The following is an 18,619-nucleotide window of genomic DNA, read 5'->3' as shown; positions in this document are numbered from 1 at the left end:
AGCTCATTCCACCGCCTGCCATGGTAGCAACACCTTCCACTAGATGTTAATGGACTTGGTGCAATTTCAGGGAAAATCAGAAAATCAACAAATGAAATTAATTAAATTAAATTTAAAATTAAATATAGAATATCCAAACATATACATTCCCATGTGCTTAACACAGAAATTACTGCAGCATTAAGCTGTGAAATGTAGGTCATATCAGATATTCAAAAAAGACAAAAAAATCCCCAGCAAAAAATTAAATCCCTCCCTGGTATACGTTTGTGGGTTCATTGCTAATTCATGGATTCATGTATCTGGAGCTGCCACGTGTGGTTCCAGCCCCCACTCACAAGTCAGATCCCTGCTTGTGCCGCCACGACCCCTGCTCCCGTTCTCGTGCCTGGCTCAGACAGAGCTGGAGACCCAAGCCTGGCGCTGCCCGAGGGAGTTCAGTGTCCCATGGACGTGCCACGACGTCCCAGCAGGCTGAGGAGAAGGGGGCACTGCCCACACTGCCAGCACGAGCCTCTCCCCCCTCCCAGGCGAGCACAGTAACCTGCCAGTCAGGATGGCACCGTGCAAGCCTCACCCAGAAAAACTCAGAGGAAGAAAACGACAAAATGGACTCGGGTGCATCAACCACTTCCACCATTTCGTGGTTTCCAACCAAGTTTATTCCAAGCAAGGAGCGGACAGGAACGGAAAGCCATTCCTGGAGGTACATGCATGGCACTATGGCCAGAGGCACACTCTGTGTACACACCTTTAAATATAATAACTGGGCTAGAATAATCTTCATTAAAAAGTGTGTTGCATGCACCTGGCCTCCAAAGGAGCCCTGGTATTGGCTGTCGGACTCACACTCAGTTCTTGAAAAAGCATATAAATGATCTTTAAAAAACAAGGCTGGCAGAAGGACACCAGCCCACGGCATGGCCGGGTCCTGGAGGGCCAGCACCACTCTGCCCCAGGACACGGGGCTGCGCTCGCCCCTGAGCTGTGACCAGCGAGGGACACACGGTCTGGGGGTGCCCTGGGAGCACGGCCAGGGCGGAGGGCTCTGGCTGGACACCAGCGAAGTGCTCGGCTGTTGGAAGTCCTTTGATGGGAGCGGGCAGCGTGTGCTGCTGGAAAAGAGCGTGATCCAGCCTGGATGTGCCCCGTGTCGGCGCTGGCCCGCGGGGCCCGGCCGCCCCGCAGCCCTGGGGACGTGGCGGTGCCGCATGCACAGGGAAGGGCTTTCCTAGCAGCTAGCGAAGGAACACTGGCAGAGAACCCAGCTGGGAGCGCTGCCTGGGGATCACTCTACGTTCTACCTACGAGGGAAGGGCTGGCACAGCTGGCGAGCTCGAGAGCGGCCCACCGGCCCCATCCCGGCAGCGGCTGGCGGGGACCGGCGCGGGGACGGCGTCAGGACAGCGAGGTGATGTTGGACCTCCCGCCCGGCGGGGCCATGATCTTCTGCGCCGTGCGCCGGGCAATGTGGTCATCCGCCTGTGACCCTGCGGAGAGCGGGGCAGTGCCACTGCTTTACATGCCACAACCATAAAACTTCTCAGAAAATGCTAATAATTTCATTGTATGTCACTTTGGACACTCTACAAGCGTGGCACAGTTTGGAATGTCTGTATTTGCCTGAATATATTAAGTTTTCATTGTTTCTTTTTGGAAGATTTCTAAATGGCTTTCCTATAAATTCTGTATATAATAAAACACGGGGACTGGTAACATTTATCAAGCAATATGGGACCCACGTGACCCAACCAGCTAAAAAACCATTATGGAAATAATTTTAGGGCAGAGCATTGGCTTTCCCGACAGCTGCTGGGCAGGTTTCTGCGGGGTGAATGATGCTGAATCACTGCTCTGGCTCTGGGAGCAGAGCTTCCAGCAGGCTTTGTGCGCTGACATAAATACTGCAGAACATTCTAGAGCTGTCTGTGCTGCGCCTGGCCCCGTGGATGCAGCCGCAGGACCAGCTGCGTTGCTGCTGGGCAGAACTGGAGTTCCCATTGCTGAGGCCCCCCTGCCCTCCCGGCCCCGGCCCCACGTACCGGACAGGCTGAAGCCGGACTGGTGCAGGTTGCGCACGGGCGCGGCCGCGGCTTTGCCGGCGCCGGGCGCCGCGGCCTTGACGCTGGCCGGCAGCTCGTGCACCGGCCCGTCGTACATCCCGCGGGGCACGCCGTGCACCTCGGCCAGCTGCACAGGAGACAGGGTCAGCCACGGCCGGGGACGGGCGTCAGCCCAGGGGCAGCGGCCTCCAGCCGTGCCGGGGACGTCCGGGCTGGGCACGGGGACATTTCTCCGTGGAAAGGGCTGCCCAGCCCTGGCACAGCTGCCAGGCAGGGCTGGAGCCCCCATCCCCAGCGGGAGCCTGGGGACATGGGGCAGTGCTGGCCTGCACAGGGCTGGCAGTGATTGGAATTGATGGTCTTAAAAGGACTTTCAACCTGGCCTCGGACACCTCCAGGGATTGGACATCTACAGCTTCTCTGGCTCCCATTCCCACCCTGCAGGGAGCTGGCACATCCAAATCCTGCCCTCCAGACACCCCAGACACCCTGAGGCACACCAGAGTCGGGGCTCCTGCCTCTGCAGCTAATTTGGGTTACTGATTCCTGCTGTGCTTTGTATAGGATGCAGAATTACACTGTCTGCAATAGCACACGGAAAAGGGAAGGAGGACAGAGGTGTTAAGAAGCTCTTTACATTATTTGCATGTCTTTGTGTCTCTCTTAAGAGCTGTGCCAGCACACAGGAGGATTTATCTTACTGTATTTCCAGTACCTAGGGGATGTACATCCCTTACCCTCCAATGGCTGCAGAGCAGACACTGGGAATACAGCAACAGAAACTCCTCTACCTCAGTACAAACCAAAAAACCCTTAGCTAGAAGTTGCATTTTTGTTTTGTAACATTATAATAGGCTAAGAAAACTGCCATTATTAGCTCTAATACTAAGAATTCTTGACTGAGGAGCCAGGCACTTACACGACAACACACAGAAAGAAATAGCACTGATAATATTCCTGCTGCTGTTGCAGGTTTGCCATCACAGCCGCCCCAATACACTACAGCAGAGAAATTGTGATCAAAACACGGGATTATGGCAAATAAAACTCTCCTTACCCGGTTTCTTGCCTTTATCCTTTTGTAAACGAAGTCAGGGAATGTCTTCCTAGGGATGAAGCGACCTGAGCCCTGGGTGACGCTCAGATTTCCATCTTCAAGGACAACTCTTCCCTGACTTATGACCACGGCTGGGACCCCGTGGCACTCGGTGCCTTCAAATATGTTGTACTCCACATTCTAGTAAAAGCAAACCCTGATATTCAGTGTCTGCAGGATTTAAGAGGAGGCCAGTTTTGTACACTGCTCCTCGTGCATCAGTCAGAACTAACAAACCCTCATATTTCAAATATGATTCCAAAGGGAAGCAAACTGGAACCAAGAAAATAAACCTAAAAACCAATCATATTAAACTACAGCAATTGTTTAATACTTTAATTAAATTATATTTATATTATTATATTATTTAGATATCTTTATGGAATATTTAAATTTTGTATTATATTAATACCAGTATATATTAACTATAGCAATAGGTTAATACATATTAAACTGTAACTAACACACATTGCAGTTTAGCAATAGCTCAATACTTCAGTTCAGCACCTACATTTTTCTAGTCCACAGCAAATACACTGACCTTAAGATTTCTTTACCAGATGCCAGCTGTCTTGAAATGGTCACTAAGTACCAATCCCACCCTTTACAGCAATAAAAGAATATTTTCCTACTATTTACCCAGACAGACAAAACAACTCCTCCCCTGCTGAATGATCTGATCCAACTAAGGACATGCATTGCCTTCCAGATCCCTTCTGACTCTAAAACCAGCCCCAGAAAATGATTTAAAATATATTTTACCAAATTGTGGGTTTTGGCTGAGATGATTTTCGTAGCCTTGGGGTTCCACAGCACCAGGTCTGCGTCGGAGCCCACGGCCACGCGCCCCTTCCTGGGGTAGCAGTTGAAGATCTTGGCAGCATTGGTGCTGGTCACTGCTACGAAATCGTTCTCATCCATCTTCCCGGGGACCTGGGGAGGGGAAACGCCCGGGTGGGCAAGGCCCCGTGCCTGCTGCAGGCACGGTCCCTCCCCATGGCCAGGCCCTGCTGCCCCCTCCCCTGTGCCCACGTGGGTGAGGGTCTGCTCTGCCACAGGGCTGTGGGTACAGGGGAAGGGGGATGTGAGAACGAGCTGGGTCCCCGTGGGATAAAGGATATCAGACACAGGGTTTATTTTCCTTGCACTCCAAAGGTTGAAGTCTCTGAAAAACAAGACCTTCACTGGTTGGCTCCAACTCCTGCACAGGCATCTCAGGATCACTGAAGAGGGTCAAGGACAGCCCAGTGAAGAAAGACTGGAAGTGAACCTAACCAGGGCTATTTATTTACCATCTTCAGTCATCTTAAGAAAAGTTCCTTTTCTCTTTGAACAAAGCCCACCTAAGGGAGGTTTCAGGGTGGCTTGGCTCCCAAGCTCCAGCAGTTTGCACAGGGAAATCTGCCCTGTGGGATGCAGGATAGGGCCCCCCAGGGATGCTGCTGGCAGGGAAGTGAAGTGTGCAGGGACACACTGGGACTGGGAGCGGGGACACAGACACAGCCCTGCAGCCAGGCAGACAGAGGTGACACGGAGACTTCTCCCCACTGGTGGGGCCTGGGGTGACCTGGCAGTTGGAAGCATGGCCATGTCCCAGGCGAGAGACCCCCTCTCCCCATCACCTGCCCAGGCCTCTGGTGGCTCGAGGGGACAGGAACGCCTCATCACCCGCGGGAGAAAGTTCTGCAGAGACTCCCTGGAGACTGAGCAAGAGCAGAGGGGGTCCCACAGAGCAGCCTTTGAAGACGCCGTGAAGGCATCTGTGTGTCTCAGTGTCTGGCTGGTGCCTCTCTGAAGCTGCAGCAGTGTCTAGACAGTGTCACCGCTCTGGCTTGTCTGAACCAGCGAGGTTGTGACAGCCTCGAGCCCGGGCCCGGCTCACGTGTGCTCCGTGCAGCTGCACTGCAGCACCTACCACACACTTCTCCCAGACTATGGGCATCCTCTCCTCGATGCCGTTGGTGCCCTCGGGGATGAGGGTGAAGTTGTCCTTGCCCACGGCCTTCTGCGCGGTGGTGAAGGTGCAGTGGGCGCTGCCGGTGACCTGCAGGTCCCCGCTGGGGAGAGGACAGGGCAGGGCTCAGCGAGGGGGCACTGATGGCACCCCCAGGCTGGCACAGCCCCCTTGCCGGGCAGACCGCGGGGGCAGCGGTGGCTCGTGGGCTCGGGGCCCCACGGGCGACAGAATGGCACCGGAGCAGCGCGGGCAGGGGAGCCGGGGTGACACGGACCCACCTGGACAGCAGAGTGCTGAGGTGGTCCGGCGTGGCGGGGTCGGGGCTGACGGGGGGGGACGTGACGAAGGCGGCGGCTTTGGCCCAGTTCTTGCTCCAGTAGTGGGAGCCGTCGGTGCCCAGGCTGGCTGTGATGGGCTCCCCGTACACCACGGTGCCTGCGGAGCAGTGCGGGGTGAGGAGTGCGGCACGGGCACTGCTGTGCCACGCTCAGCACGGGCACTGCCCAAACCTCACTCAGCATGGGCACTGCTGCACCACGCTCAGCACGGGCACTGCCCGAACCACGCTCAGCACGGGCACTGCTGTGCCACGCTCAGCACGGGCACTGCCCGAACCATGTTCAGCACGGGCACTGCTGTGCCACACTCAGCACGGGCACTGTCCAAACCTCGCTCAGCACGGGCACTGCTGTGCCACGCTCAGCACGGGCACTGCCCAAACCTCACTCAGCATGGGCACTGCTGTGCCACACTCAGCACGGGCACTGTCCAAACCTCGCTCAGCACGGGCACTGCTGTGCCACGCTCAGCACGGGCACTGCCCAAACCTCGCTTAGCACGGGCACTGCTGTGCCACGCTCAGCACGGGCACTGCCCAAACCTCGCTTAGCACGGGCACTGCTGTGCCACGCTCAGCACGGGCACTGCCCAAACCTCACTCAGCACGGGCACTGCTGTGCCACGCTCAGCACGGGCACTGCTGTGCCACACTCAGCACGGGCACTGTCCAAACCTCGCTCAGCACGGGCACTGCTGTGCCATGCCCAGCACGGGCACTGCTGTGCCACGCTCAGCACGGGCACTGTCCAAACCTCGCTCAGCACGGGCACTGCTGTGCCATGCCCAGCACGGGCACTGCTGTGCCACGCTCAGCACGGGCACTGCCCGAACCACGCTCAGCACGGGCACTGCTGTGCCACGCTCAGCACTTCCCTCCTGCAGCACTCCCGTGCTTTGAGTCTCGCTAATCCCTTAGACTATCTCCGGTGACTGGGAGACACCGTCAAAGCGCGTTCTGGACCTGCCTGTCCTCTCCTTTCACCGGGCACACATTCCGGCTGCCACGCCTTCCTTTAAACCAAACTCGCGTCTGCCCGGCAGGCTCTGGGCCGGGGAAGTGGTGCCTGTGCTCCCCCTTCCACCCTGCTCCCCACAGGATCCATCCCAGCCCTTCACACTTTGCAGCTTGCTCCACATCTGTTTTTCATTCAGTTCACACCAAACGATCACAAGTGGATTATTCCCTGTTTCTCAGCTGTGTCTGCCTAGATGGAAGTGTCACAGTTTCCAACACATCCAATCTTCCCAGCTCCAAGCAATTAGCTCTGGCACACCCTACCATGGAAACCAGCACGAGCCTCAGCACCCCGAGAGTGTGGGAAGCTCAGGAGACAAGGACTTCTCAGACCTCATGGTTAGAATGAGATTCCTGGCTGCATGTAGAGGTTCAGTGACCGCCTGTGCAGACCAGCGTTACCTTTCCTCTTGGCCTGAGCCACGACGTCTGCAGCACTCCTGCTCATGACCTTGGTGACGTAGAGGGGGCAGTTGGCCTGCTTGGCGATGGTGATGGCACGGAACACGGCCTCGGCCTCCACCTGCGGGCACAAGGACATGGCACAGGTGTCCCAGGACACAGGTGTCCCATGGCACAGGTGTCCCACAGCACAGATGTCCCATGGCACAGATGTCCCATGGCACAGGTGTCCCAGGACACACAGATGTCCCATGGCACAGGTGTCCCAGGACACAGGTATCCCATGGCACAGGTGTCCCACCACACAGTTGCCCCACCACACAGGTGTCCCATGGCACAGGTGTCCCAGGACACAGGTATCCCATGGCACAGGTGTCCCATGGCACAGGTGTCCCAGGACACAGGTATCCCATGGCACAGGTGTCCCATGGCACAGGTGTCCCATGTCACGTGTCCCACCACACAGGTATCCCACAGCACAGGTGTCCCACCACACAGATGTCCCATGGCACAGGTATCCCATGGCACAGGTGTCCCACCACACAGGTGTCCCATGGCACAGGTGTCCCGGGACACAGGTGTCCCATGGCACAGGTGTCCCAGGACACAGGTGTCCCACCACACAGGTGTCCCATGTCACGTGTCCCACCACACAGGTGTCCCAGGACATAGGTGTCCCACCACACAGGTGTCCCATGGCACAGGTGTCCCAGCCCCTCTGCACGGCGGGGCCACAGCTTGGCAGGGGGGCTGATGGCGTTACCTCCTCGGGGCGGCTGAGGACGTGCCCCTCCGGGCCCGTAATCCCCAGCTCCAGCAGCCTCTTCTGCTCCTGGGGGCAGGAAGGAAGGAGAGAGCAGTCAGTCAGACCATGGGACACAGCACACCTTGTCCAGAGCCACCCGAGGGCAGGTGGTGAGTGAGGAACCTGAGCAGGTGGGGCATGGGCCACTCCCCTGGGACATCCCACTCACCACAGGGCCACCTCCCAGAGTTGTCCTGTGCTGCAGAAATGCTCCTGCATGGGAGCTGCTCTGCCCCAGCAGCACCTCTGGACCTTCCCACCCCTCAAACCCAGGGTTCTGGAGGAAGGGACTCAAACCCAGGCTGCCCCAGCCCCGGTGCATGGCTGTAGCAAAGGGAGAGGGATCCCACCACTGAGCCTGCTGGAGCTGCTCAGGATCCCCTGGAGGAGGCAGGGATGGGCACAGGGATGTGAGACTGTCACGGGCATGCAGCAAGTGCCACCTCTCCCAGACACCCCTGACCCTCTGCACCTCACCGTGTGGCACGGAGGAAAGGGAGCACGCAGGGACAGAGGCTGAGATGAGCTCTGGGATGTCCCAGGTCACTCACGTGGCAGATGTCCAGCACACGCCTCACCCTGTCCCTCTGCTGCTCCGGATCATGTAACCTCCCAGCCAGCTGGCACTAAGGCAAGGATGCAATCCAACCCCATGGAGCAGATCCCGCCGGATCCTTTAAAGGACCCTGCTCTTAGACATGCCTATTGGTCTGTGTTCTTGTCCAGATCTCCTCCAATGTGTCCCCAGGGCTCAAGTGTCACCATGCTGGCAGCTTACAGAAGCACTGCTGCAGCTATGAGCTGCCTGACTCCACAGCCAGCTGAGGAGCAGGTTTCCAGATAAAATCCCAGGAGGTGGGAATTAGCCTTTATCCTGTTTGTTCACATAAAGCCATGTGAAGGATTGGATCTGGCTTTCAGTTCAGCCTTCCTCCCACACCAGACTGAATGCTGGCGTGACCGTGAGCCTAAGGAACTGCCAGTCTGACTCCACCTGGTGTGTCTGGCTGAGGCTGGAGCCAAGACTGTCTTTTCTACAGGTAAAAAGGAAAAACAAGGCCCATGAGCAGAGGCTGCGACACCAAGGAATTCCCAGGTGCTGATGGTGGAGTTAAATACTGCCAATGTCATGGGTATTGCTGTAAAATCCTCAAACCTCCTGATTTTTTCAAGTAATCCAAACTCCTAAACACAACAGCTAATGGGATAAAACATCCCTTAAGGCAGTCAGTCATCACTTAGGAACCCCCAAAGTGCTTTTTGGGAACCCAAACACGTGAAGATCCATGCGGACACAGATGATTCCTGATCCTCCTGCACATTGCTCTGCCTGCACACACTGCTACACAGGGTCCTGTTCCCTCCAGGGCTGTGGGGCTGCAGCTCCCCGGGCAGGAGCAGGGGCAGGGGCAGGGACAGGAGCAGAAGCAGGGCAGGGCAGGGCCAAGGGCAGGAGTTCTCCTCCCTCCCCATGGCCTGGTGACCCCGGGTGCCAGCAGCCACGACGCGGTACCTCCTCACCTCCTCAATGATGTCTCCGTTCTCCGCGTGCACTTGGGCGATGGCGCCCAGGTCCCGGATGGTGCAGAAGATCTCGTACATCTGCCGGACACAGCGGGCCCGGCTCAGCCCCGCCACCGCCCCCGTGGCTCCCAGCGGGGCTGTGCCTTCCCCGCCTTCCCGTGTCCTACCTGGCCATCCGTGCACTGCAGCTTGTCCTTGTAAGCCATGAACACCAGGAACGAGTTCACACCTTGAAAATAGAAAAGGACATCTGTGGCTTTGTCCCTTTGTCACTGCCCTGGTGTGACAGGGCGCTGTGCTGGCGAGGGTTACACTGGAAGCAAAGAAAAGCCAGGGCCTGACGTGGGAAATGTCCCCACTGACCTCAAAACTTGGGAGTTGTGGAAGACAATAAACCCCTACTTTATGGTGCACCTGAACCAAAAAATGAAAACCCTATGGTGCATGTTTGGGGCTAGGTACCCTCTGTAACGGGGTCTGAATGCCCACTCAGCTGCCTCACTCCCAGGCTGGTTTTCCTCCAGTGGTGGCTTCAGTCTATGGCTTATTCTCAAATTTGGGACAAGGCATGGAGGGACAGGACACAGGGAATGGCTCCCACTGCCAGAGGGCAGGGATGGATGGGAATTGGGAATTGTTCCCTGGCAGGGTGGGCAGCCCTGGCACAGGTGCCCAGAGCAGCTGTGGCTGCCCCTGGATCCCTGGCAGTGCCCAAGGCCAGGCTGGACACTGGGGCTGGAGCAGCTGGGACAGTGGGAGGTGTCCCTGCCATGGCAGGGAATGGGATCAGTTCTGTTCCAATCCAAACCATTCCATGATTCTATGAATTGCTGCTGCATTTTGAATGGATAGAGGCAATAAGCAATACCAAACCATGATCAAATTACAGCTGTATTTCATCTGTGTTCCAAGGAACAGCTCCATTACTTCAGCCACTCTGCATTTTAATAGGAAATTCACTGTGAATTTCTATGGTAATTGGCCAATTAAACCCTTGCTTGCAAGACTACAAATTACACTGAAGACATTTAGCTCTGCATTAGCATATCTGAAGGAAAGTGTAGTTCCAAACATGGCAATAGGTATTAATGAATGCATGAATCCCTGTCCCGGTCTGCTTTCCTGCTTTCCAGGCAGCCATGTCCCACGGATACCTCGGGATGCACGGGAGTTCCAGGCACAAGGGAACCACTGCGGAGCGCTTAAAGCTGACTTTCCTTCTCTAAGCCCTGTCTCCGAGGTTTTTCATTAAATGCTTTTTCTGCACATCTCGCAGCCCGCGTCAGGGTGGCCAACCCTACTCCTTTGGCTTTCAAAATCCCTCTCCATGACCAGGCTGCCAATTGCCCAAAGGTGAGGGCACAGACCCAGATGTTACAGCAGGAACCTGGTGCCCGTGTTCCCGTCCACAGCTCTCTCCCGGACGGCCAAGGACGGGGATGTCCCAGCTCCGGGCGGGAGCTGTGCCCGCCCTGCAGAGCTGGGTGCCAGGGGGAGCAGGGCCCCCGCTGCCCCAGGATCCTGCAGCGATCCCGAGGGTCCCTCTGCCCTTACCCTTGTCCTTGACCAGGGCCTCCAGCTCCTCCCGGAGGCTCTCGTGCCAGCGCGGGATGTCCACGCTCAGGCCGTAGTCGCAGCAGGCCTGGCCGTCGGCGTGGCCGCGCCACTGCTCGTAGGCGGCCAGGAGGCTGCTCCCCGCGTCCGGGCACACGTGGTCAACTGCGGGGACACGCGTGTCAGGGACGGGCACATGCCGGGTGTCCCGGACTGGGTGACACGAGCGCGGGAAGGGAGCCCCAGTCACGGCTTTGCCATTGTTCTCGGCCAGCGCAGCACCCTGGGTGCTGGGCAGGGCTCTGCCCCGGGGCAGTTCCCGTGGGCAGCCCCCAGTGCCCGCCACGTCCCTCAGCTCTGCTCCCGTTCCCTCAGCCCTGGCTGCGGGCTCGCTGGGAGCTGTGCCAGCGCTGCTCGGACTGGTCCTGCAGTCACCAACTGCAGTGGTCCTTGGGAATGGAGCAGGAACAGAACAGGCAGCAAAATTATTTTACATTAACACAAAAATGGAGCCTGTGCTTAAAGGTGAGAAACTCAAACATGCCCCACACTTGCAGAGTTGTTAAAAACTTATTAAAAGGTGTTTAAAGTGGTCTTCTGTCTTGCTCTCTGATGAGGTGAGGCAGGAGCAGACAGATATTTTTAATTTACAAGTGTATTTTTAATATCCACGTGCAGCAAGGGAAGGAGGTTCTGCACAACACCTTCAGTTAACTTTGTGGATCTGTCCAGCAGAAATGGACATTTCTGTGCTAGGAAGGTAAGCAAACATCCCTGCAGTGACTCCAGGCCTGGTGCATTGTGCTAGAAAAGGGCAGCCTGTGGGGACGTGCCCCCCTTACTGATCATGGTGGTGCCTCCTGCCAGCGCTGCCTTGGTGCCCTGGAAGAAGCCGTCGGCCGAGCTCATGCCCATGACGGGCGCCTGCAGCCGCGTGTGGACGTCGATGCCCCCCGGCATCACCAGCTGCCCGTGGGCATCGATGATCCTGGTGCCACGGGGAATGACCAGGTGCTCTCCGATTTGTCTGGAAAGGAAATCAAGATCTCCTCTTAGCTGGCAACAGCTCTCAAGTGAGGATGCCAAAACAGCCTCTGTTGGTCCTCCCCAGGCTGCCAGTGCTTTGCAAGTCTTTCCAGCTGCAGAACTACTCCAGCGTAGCTCTTTCCTGACGCTAAAATGCTGCCTTTATTTATCTAAAAGATTCTCAAGAAAATATGATGGGAAGGAACCTTGTTCAAATCCCAAGGCACTGTATCATTCTAAGAAATTACATAAGCAAATACAAATTTTTAACTTACTTTATTAAGCCATCCTCCACATAAACGTCTGCATAAAATGACTGATCATCGTTGACAATTTTTCCTCCTTTGATTAGAATGTGGTCACTCTAATGGGAAAAAAATTCACAGTTTTTAAACTTTTTTTTTTTTTGTCTGGATTCCACTTTACTCATTCCAAGCTTTAAGTAAATCTAGGTTTAGTATTTTCCCTCCAATCACTCAAGTTCAATGTCTATCCAGACTTTCTACAATTACATTTGCAAGGGGAGCCATATGAAACTGTCATTTGGAGGAGCCCAGCTCTCTGTAGGGTGGCAGGAGCCAGGGGTGCATCACCGAGCCTGGCAGCCCTGGGCACCCCCAGCTCCAAGGGCTGAGCCGTGCTCCTGCCTCAGCCCCGGCCACCAGGCTTCTCAGCATCTCATTAACCCGGTAATTTACTGCCATTCATTCCTTCTCACAGTCTCGGCAGAGGCAGATAAAGCCTCGAGGACTTGCCTCACTTCAAAGCCAGACACTGGCACAGTTTTCAGATTTGCAGAATCTTCACCCAGAATCGTTAACTAGAAAATTTAGGAAGCAGCAGCGCTGATGTCTATGTGGAGCTGCAGCCTAATTTCAGACGATTCCTTCCCTGCACTCTGGTGTTGCTTGAAAAATTATTTGCAGTGCTGAAATGGGCAACACAAAGAGCACGGCCTGGGCACAAAACCAGCTGAGGGACGCCTGAGCACGTGGCAGCACAGCCTGGAGATGCTGCACCACAAAGAGCCGGGTCCGAAGGCAAAACTGCCTAGAAACATTTTGGGGCTTGTTTAAAAGAGCATCGCTGCTATAGGAAAGGAAAACTAAAGAATTGCATTCCTTTTTTTTTTTAACTGACAGTGATTTATTGCCTTTATTGTTTCCCCTTGTCCCATGACATCAATCAAAGGAAGCCCCAGTGTTGCTTCCCCATGGGAGAGCCTGACAGCCCCTCCCCTTGAGGGGCCCATCTTCACCCCATGCCCATCCTCACTCCGTCCTCATCCTCACCCCGTGCCCACCCGGCGGCGCCCCACTCCCGGGATCCGCTCCCGCAGCCCCGCAACGCGGCCGGTCCCCGGCTCCCGCGCCCACCGGGCTGTTCCCAAGGCAGTTCTGCCACGGGCCAGCAAGAGGAGGAAAAACAAAACGCAAGGCACCGCATTGGAGGGGCTTGTCCCGGCTCCCGCCGGGAAGCGCCGGGAGGAGGGAATCCCCTCCCACGCAGCGCCTGGGGCCGGGGGAGCCGCGGGGCAGCGCGGAGCGCGGGCGGGGACCCCGGGCTGGGCGGGGAGCAGAACCCGGCTGCGAGATGCTCTCCCTCTGCCAAGCCCATCCCGCCACAAAAGCGTGCCCGGAGCTCATCTCCGGCCCCGGCGGCACCGGGAACCGGGGGCACGGCGGGGCAGCTCCGCGGCGGAGCCCGCCCGCCTTTGTCCCCCCGGGGCGGCCCCGGGACAAAGCGCCGGGACCGCCGGGCTCCGGCCGGGCCGCGCAACAAAGGAGCGGAGCGGGCAGGGCAGGGGCTCGGCCCCGCCGGTAACGGGGTACCGCCGGCAACGGCACCGCCGGTAATGGAACCACCGGCACCGCCGGTAACGGTACCGCCGGTAACGGTACTGCCGGCGTCGGCACCGCCGGTAACGGCACCGCCAGTAACGGAACCGCCGGTAACAGCACCGCCGGTAACGGTACCGCCGGTAACGGAACCGCCGGTAACGGAACCGCCGGTAACGGAACCGCCGGTAACAGCACCGCCGGTAACGGCACCGCCAGTAACGGAACCGCCGGTAACGGAACCGCCGGTAACAGCACCGCCGGTAACGGTACTGCCGGGCGCTCACCCCGGGGCGGGCAGGAGCCCGCGGCGCCCCCGGCTGTGCGAGACCGCCCGGCCCGCTCCATCTCCGGCGGCCGGAGCGACCCCCGGCCCGGCCCCGTCTCTGTCCGCGGGGTGCCGCGGCCCTCGCCCCGCGGGGAGCCCTCACCTTGCCGCGGGTCCCGCTCCTCCTGCCCGGCTGCGACATCGCCGCCGCCTCCGCCGCCGTGTGCGGGGCCGCCCCCGCGCCCGCCGCGCGCCCCCGCCTGCGCGCGCGCCCCCGCGCGGCCCGCCGCGCGCCCGGCCGCGGACAGAGACGGGCCCGAGGGGCCGGAGGGGCCGGGAACGGCCGGAGGGACCGGGAACGGCCGGAGGGACCGGGAACGGCCCGAGGGACCGGAGGGACCGGGAACGGCCCGAGGGACCGGGAACGGCCCGAGGGACCGGAGGGACCGGGAACGGCCGGAGGGACCGGGAACGGCCCGAGGGACCGGGAACGGCCCGAGGGGCCGGAGGGACCGGGAACGGCCCGAGGGACCGGGAACGGCCCGAGGGACCGGGCGGGACCGCTCGGCGCCCTCGCACCGTGCCCTGCCCAAAGCCGCTCCGCAGGGATGGGCCCAGAGCCCGCTCCCGGCGCCGGCTCCGCAGGACGGGACAGGGCGGGATGGAACGGGACGGAACGGGACGAAACGGGACGGGATGGAACGGAATGGAACGGGACGGGACGGGATGGAACAAGATGGAACGGGACGGGATGGAACAGGATGGAACGGGACGGGACGGGACGGGACGGGACGGGATGGAACGGGATGAAACGGGACGGAAAGGAACGGGACGAAACGGGACGGAAAGTAACGGGACGAAACGGGACGGAAAGGAACGGGACGGGACGGGACGGGATGGGACAGGCCGGCAGGAGGACGGCCGGACGGGTCCCCGCTCGCCCTCCCGGGGCTCGGCCAGGCCGGCTCGCCGCGGCGGCCCCGGGCCCTGTCCCGGCGCAGCCCCGTTACCTGCCGGCAGCCGTCGGGCAGCGCCGCCGGAGCGCTCGGGGGCGGCGCGGCCGCGGGGGGGCCGGGCTCGGGGCCGGGGCCGGGGCTCGGTCCCGCTTCGGGGCTCGGTCCCGGCTGGGTGTCGCGGCGGTGCCCCCCGACGGGTGTTGCTGTTCCGGAGGCGGCGAGCGAGGCGAAGTTCAGCGTCTTGTTGTCGAAGGCATCCTCCACGCTGCAGAACATCCCGCCGCGCTTCTGCCGCGGCCGCGGGCTGCCCGCGCCCAGCCCCGCGAAGCAGGCGGGCAGAGCCGCCTCCGGCCGCCCCGCCATGGCCCGCACCCGCGCCGCCGCTGCGCTCCCTCGCCTCCCCGGGAGGAGAGCCCAGCGCCGCGTTAAGAGCCGCCCAAGGACCCCCGCCCCTCCCGGTGCCCATCCACCCGTGCCCGTCCCCGCGTACGACCGGGAGGTGACATCTCCCGGCGTCTGCGGTGGCAGAGACAGCGCGGGGTTGGCTGCCGCGGCCACCGGGTGAACGCCCCCCTCTCGAGCCCTCCCGGGCATCTCCCGGTCCCCCAGGGGGGCCGGTGCCACAGCCCAGCTTCCCCATCCCCTCAGCCCCAAGCCAGTTCATCGGATTTGAAGGTTTAAAACAGATCTTTTTAATTAAAATTGACAATCATTTATGTATTTTACAAAGGAATAGAAAGTCTCTCAATATATATCATAGGAATCACAATACAAAAATATCTGTAAAATTCTCTAGTCGATCGCTCCCGCCCGTTTTCGGGCTGGCGGTTGCTGTCGCAGCACTGAACCCAACGTTCCGTATTTTGGATATGATTCTGGAGTAGGATTAGAGGACACGGGTCATGGCACGCCAGCCAGTGGACCTAAACCTCCATTTTCTCTGTTACGTTTTGCATAAGTTTACAATAGTCCCTTTTTATAAACTGTACAGCACATGATACAGGGTTTAATACACATATTCACACGGCGATTTCCTGAGTCGAAGCTAAATCTCTTCCTGTGCACGCTGCCGGCGAGGGGCGAGGGGCACAGCGGTGCGAAGGAGCCGGACTCGGTGCAGGGGCGTTTTCAACTCCTGGTCAGGAATTCTGTCCACAAGCCATGTAAGGCACTCAAGGAATCACTGAAGGCTACAGATATAGAGCAGAATACTGGAAAAAACAGCCACATCCTCCCCAGCTGGAACGAGAAATCTGCGCCTGTCGCACACACGGCGGCGGGTTTGGGGCAGAGCCAGCCCTGCTCCGGGTTACCAAAAAACTCACACAGAGCCCAGCCCTGCTCCGGGCTACCAAAAAACTCCTTACACAGAGCCCAGCCTGGCCCTGGGCTACCAAAAAACTCCTCACAGAGCCCAACCCTGCTCTGGGCTACCAAAAAACTCACACAGAGCCTGGTGGGCCGCGGGCAGGAGCGGAAGGAGCGGGATCCCTTCCCAGAGAGGGAGGCAGCACATGGGTGGCAATCTCCTGTCTGTGCATTTAAATGGAGGACACAGTTCTGAAAACATTCTTTGAGCTATTTTTTTCTTTCCTATGTACAAAACTTGATATATATTTATAGTGACATATAGGTAAGCAGAATCCCTTATTTACACACGGACCTGTCCTGTACAAGTGGCTTTGTACTTAAAACCCCCAGGATCAAGGACGTTAATCCGAGAACAGAAGCGGTGTTTGAGGCACACCAACACACCAGGCAAGAGCACGTCCTGAATGCAGAGCCATGAGATGGACTCAAGCCACTTCCTAACGTGCCCTTTGTCACCTCAACCACCACTGCAGGGCTTCCAGGGAATACAGCACTTTAAGACATGAAGTATTTCAGTAGAACTCCAAATGAACCTGGTTTTAGGCAGAAGTAAAAATGCAGCTCATCCCAGAATCCCAGCACTGGTATTGGTAGAATCAGAGCTTGTTAAATCAATTCCATGATAGACTCACACGCTGATATCAAAATCCACAACCTTGGCCTTAAAACGTCGCATCCCTTTGGTTCAAATACCGCACTTCTCTGACCAGCTCCCTTCCTTCTGTTTCTGCAGCCGAGCTCCCTGCGCTGGGTTAAAACGTGGTCGATGTACAAGTGCAGGAAGAGGTTGAAGAATTTCAGTATCAAAGGGTTTTCTCCATAGCTTTACAAACTCCAGTGGTGCAGGTACCTACAGGATAAAATAAACACAAGGTTTAACCACAGCTTTGGCCCTCTCCTCTGCATGGTATTTTTAATCCCAAAATCTACATTTCCATTCCATAGGTTGTGCTGGGTTGCGTTAGGCAGCTCTCAGTTAAGTCTAAGTTGGAGTAGGCTTTGCCAGTTACTATTTTTTTCCCTGAAAAAAAGAGATAATTTATAAAATATTAAAAGTACTGCTTTCTCCAGGCTTTGCCGCACATCAAATAATTAATTTCCCCTAAAAGTTTTGGGTAACACTCAGAATATGGTGATGATTGTGACGAAAGATAAATTTAAAATTTGCCTCATCTGACAAACTCTTGAGAGGACGAGTTAATAACCACAGAGCCAAATTCCACCTCCCCAGGGGAGGAGAGGTGGCACAAAGGACGTGGTGCCCGTAGGTGGGAGGGGGCTGCTGCAGCTGCCCTGACCCTTCCCGTGCCCCCTCCTTGTGCTGTGTCCTGTTCCCATTTCACACCCAGCCACGAGAGCAGCGCCAGCCGGACAGGGATACTGGGAAACACACGTGGGAAGCAGAAGAGCCCAGCCAATGGCTAGAAAGGAGAGAATCCCCCATTCCCTGTCCCTTCTCCATCCCCTGTTCCCTGTCCCTTCTCCATCCCCCATTCTCAGCTCAGGGACTGCTCAGCAGGGACAGTTCAGTGGGATCAGTTCAGCAGGGACAGCTCAGTGACAGTTCAGGGACAGCTCAGGGACAGTTCAGGGACAGCTCAGGAACAGCTCAGCAGGGACAGGTCATGGACAGCTCAGGGACAGTTCAGGGACAGCTCAGGGATGGTCCAGGGACAGGTCAGGGACAGCTCAGTGACAGTTCAGTGGGATCAGTTCAGCAGGGACAGGTCAGGGACAGGTCAGGGACAGCTCAGGGATGGTTCAGGGGCAGGGCAGGGACAGCTCAGGGATGGTTCAGGGGCAGGGCAGGGACAGCTCAGAGGGATCAGCTCAGCCGGGCAGTGCCCGGTCAGCCGGGCAGGCGGAGCTGAGGCAGGAAATGCGGGCTGGCACCTCGGCCTCCCCCACCTGCCCCGGGAAAGACACCGGGGGACCCAGCCCTGATGACACCCGCAGGAGCGCGGGGCTCTGGGTGACACTGCTCCATGCCCTGGCACATCCTGCTGGCACATCCTGCTGGCACATCCTGCACCACCACCGTGGCTCTGGGCAGCAGCCTCAGAGAGCCCTCCCGGAGCTGGCGTTCCATCAACTCACAGCCCTTAGAATCCTCCCCGCATTTAAGACAGCGAGAAACGTGGCTTTAAGTGACAATGTCAGTATTTCACAGTCCCCTTCCAGGACCCTCTCGGTGCTGTGACAGCAGTGCCAATCCCGACCCTGCACCCCTCTTTGCTGTGTCCCGGGGCACTCACAGCATCCTTGTGGTGCCAATCCTGACCCTGCACTCCCCTTTGCTGTGTCCCGGGCTGCTCACAGCATCCTTGTTTGTAAGGAGGAGCAAAGTGCCCCGGGGCTGTTCTCTGCAGGAAAAACCATGGACAGAGCAGCGTCTGCCCGCCTGC

General features: G+C 57.9%; 2 protein-coding genes across 15 annotated transcripts in view; both read right to left on the bottom strand.

Annotated features, from left to right (window-relative positions):
* Window positions 1-639: 639 nt before the first annotated feature.
* DPYSL4 (dihydropyrimidinase like 4) lies at window positions 640-15,239 on the bottom strand. Of its 2 annotated transcripts, none has more exons than XM_077784765.2 (14): window positions 14,898-15,239; window positions 12,057-12,145; window positions 11,598-11,782; window positions 10,756-10,920; window positions 9,369-9,430; window positions 9,199-9,279; window positions 7,636-7,704; window positions 6,873-6,993; window positions 5,395-5,551; window positions 5,075-5,216; window positions 3,922-4,092; window positions 3,121-3,300; window positions 2,043-2,190; window positions 640-1,490 (listed from the first exon to the last, which is right to left on the bottom strand). In XM_077784765.2, the coding sequence occupies exons 1-14, from the start codon at window positions 15,204-15,206 to the stop codon at window positions 1,399-1,401; spliced, it is 1,971 nt and encodes a 656-aa protein (XP_077640891.2). In that variant the 5' UTR covers window positions 15,207-15,239; the 3' UTR covers window positions 640-1,398. The 2 variants fall into 2 exon arrangements, with proteins under 2 accessions (XP_077640891.2, XP_021398102.3); XM_021542427.3 differs by lacking the exon at window positions 14,898-15,239 and adding an exon at window positions 14,051-14,114.
* Window positions 15,240-15,511: 272 nt separating this feature from the next.
* Window positions 15,512-18,619, bottom strand: part of JAKMIP3 (Janus kinase and microtubule interacting protein 3) — a 60,881-nt gene continuing 57,773 nt past the window's right edge. For all 13 annotated transcript variants that reach the window (XM_085583026.1, XM_085583023.1, XM_085583019.1 and 10 more), the window contains one exon: window positions 15,512-17,064. The gene's annotated coding sequence lies outside the window, so the exon portion shown is untranslated. The remainder of the gene's footprint in view (window positions 17,065-18,619) is intronic.

The sequence above is a fragment of the Lonchura striata genome, chromosome 6 (genome assembly GCF_050655825.1).
Source record: "Lonchura striata isolate lonStrDom1 chromosome 6, ASM5065582v1, whole genome shotgun sequence".
Lineage (NCBI taxonomy): Eukaryota > Metazoa > Chordata > Aves > Passeriformes > Estrildidae > Lonchura > Lonchura striata.
Note: the sequence above shows the minus strand (reverse complement) of the source record. Positions and strands in the feature narration are given on the sequence as shown.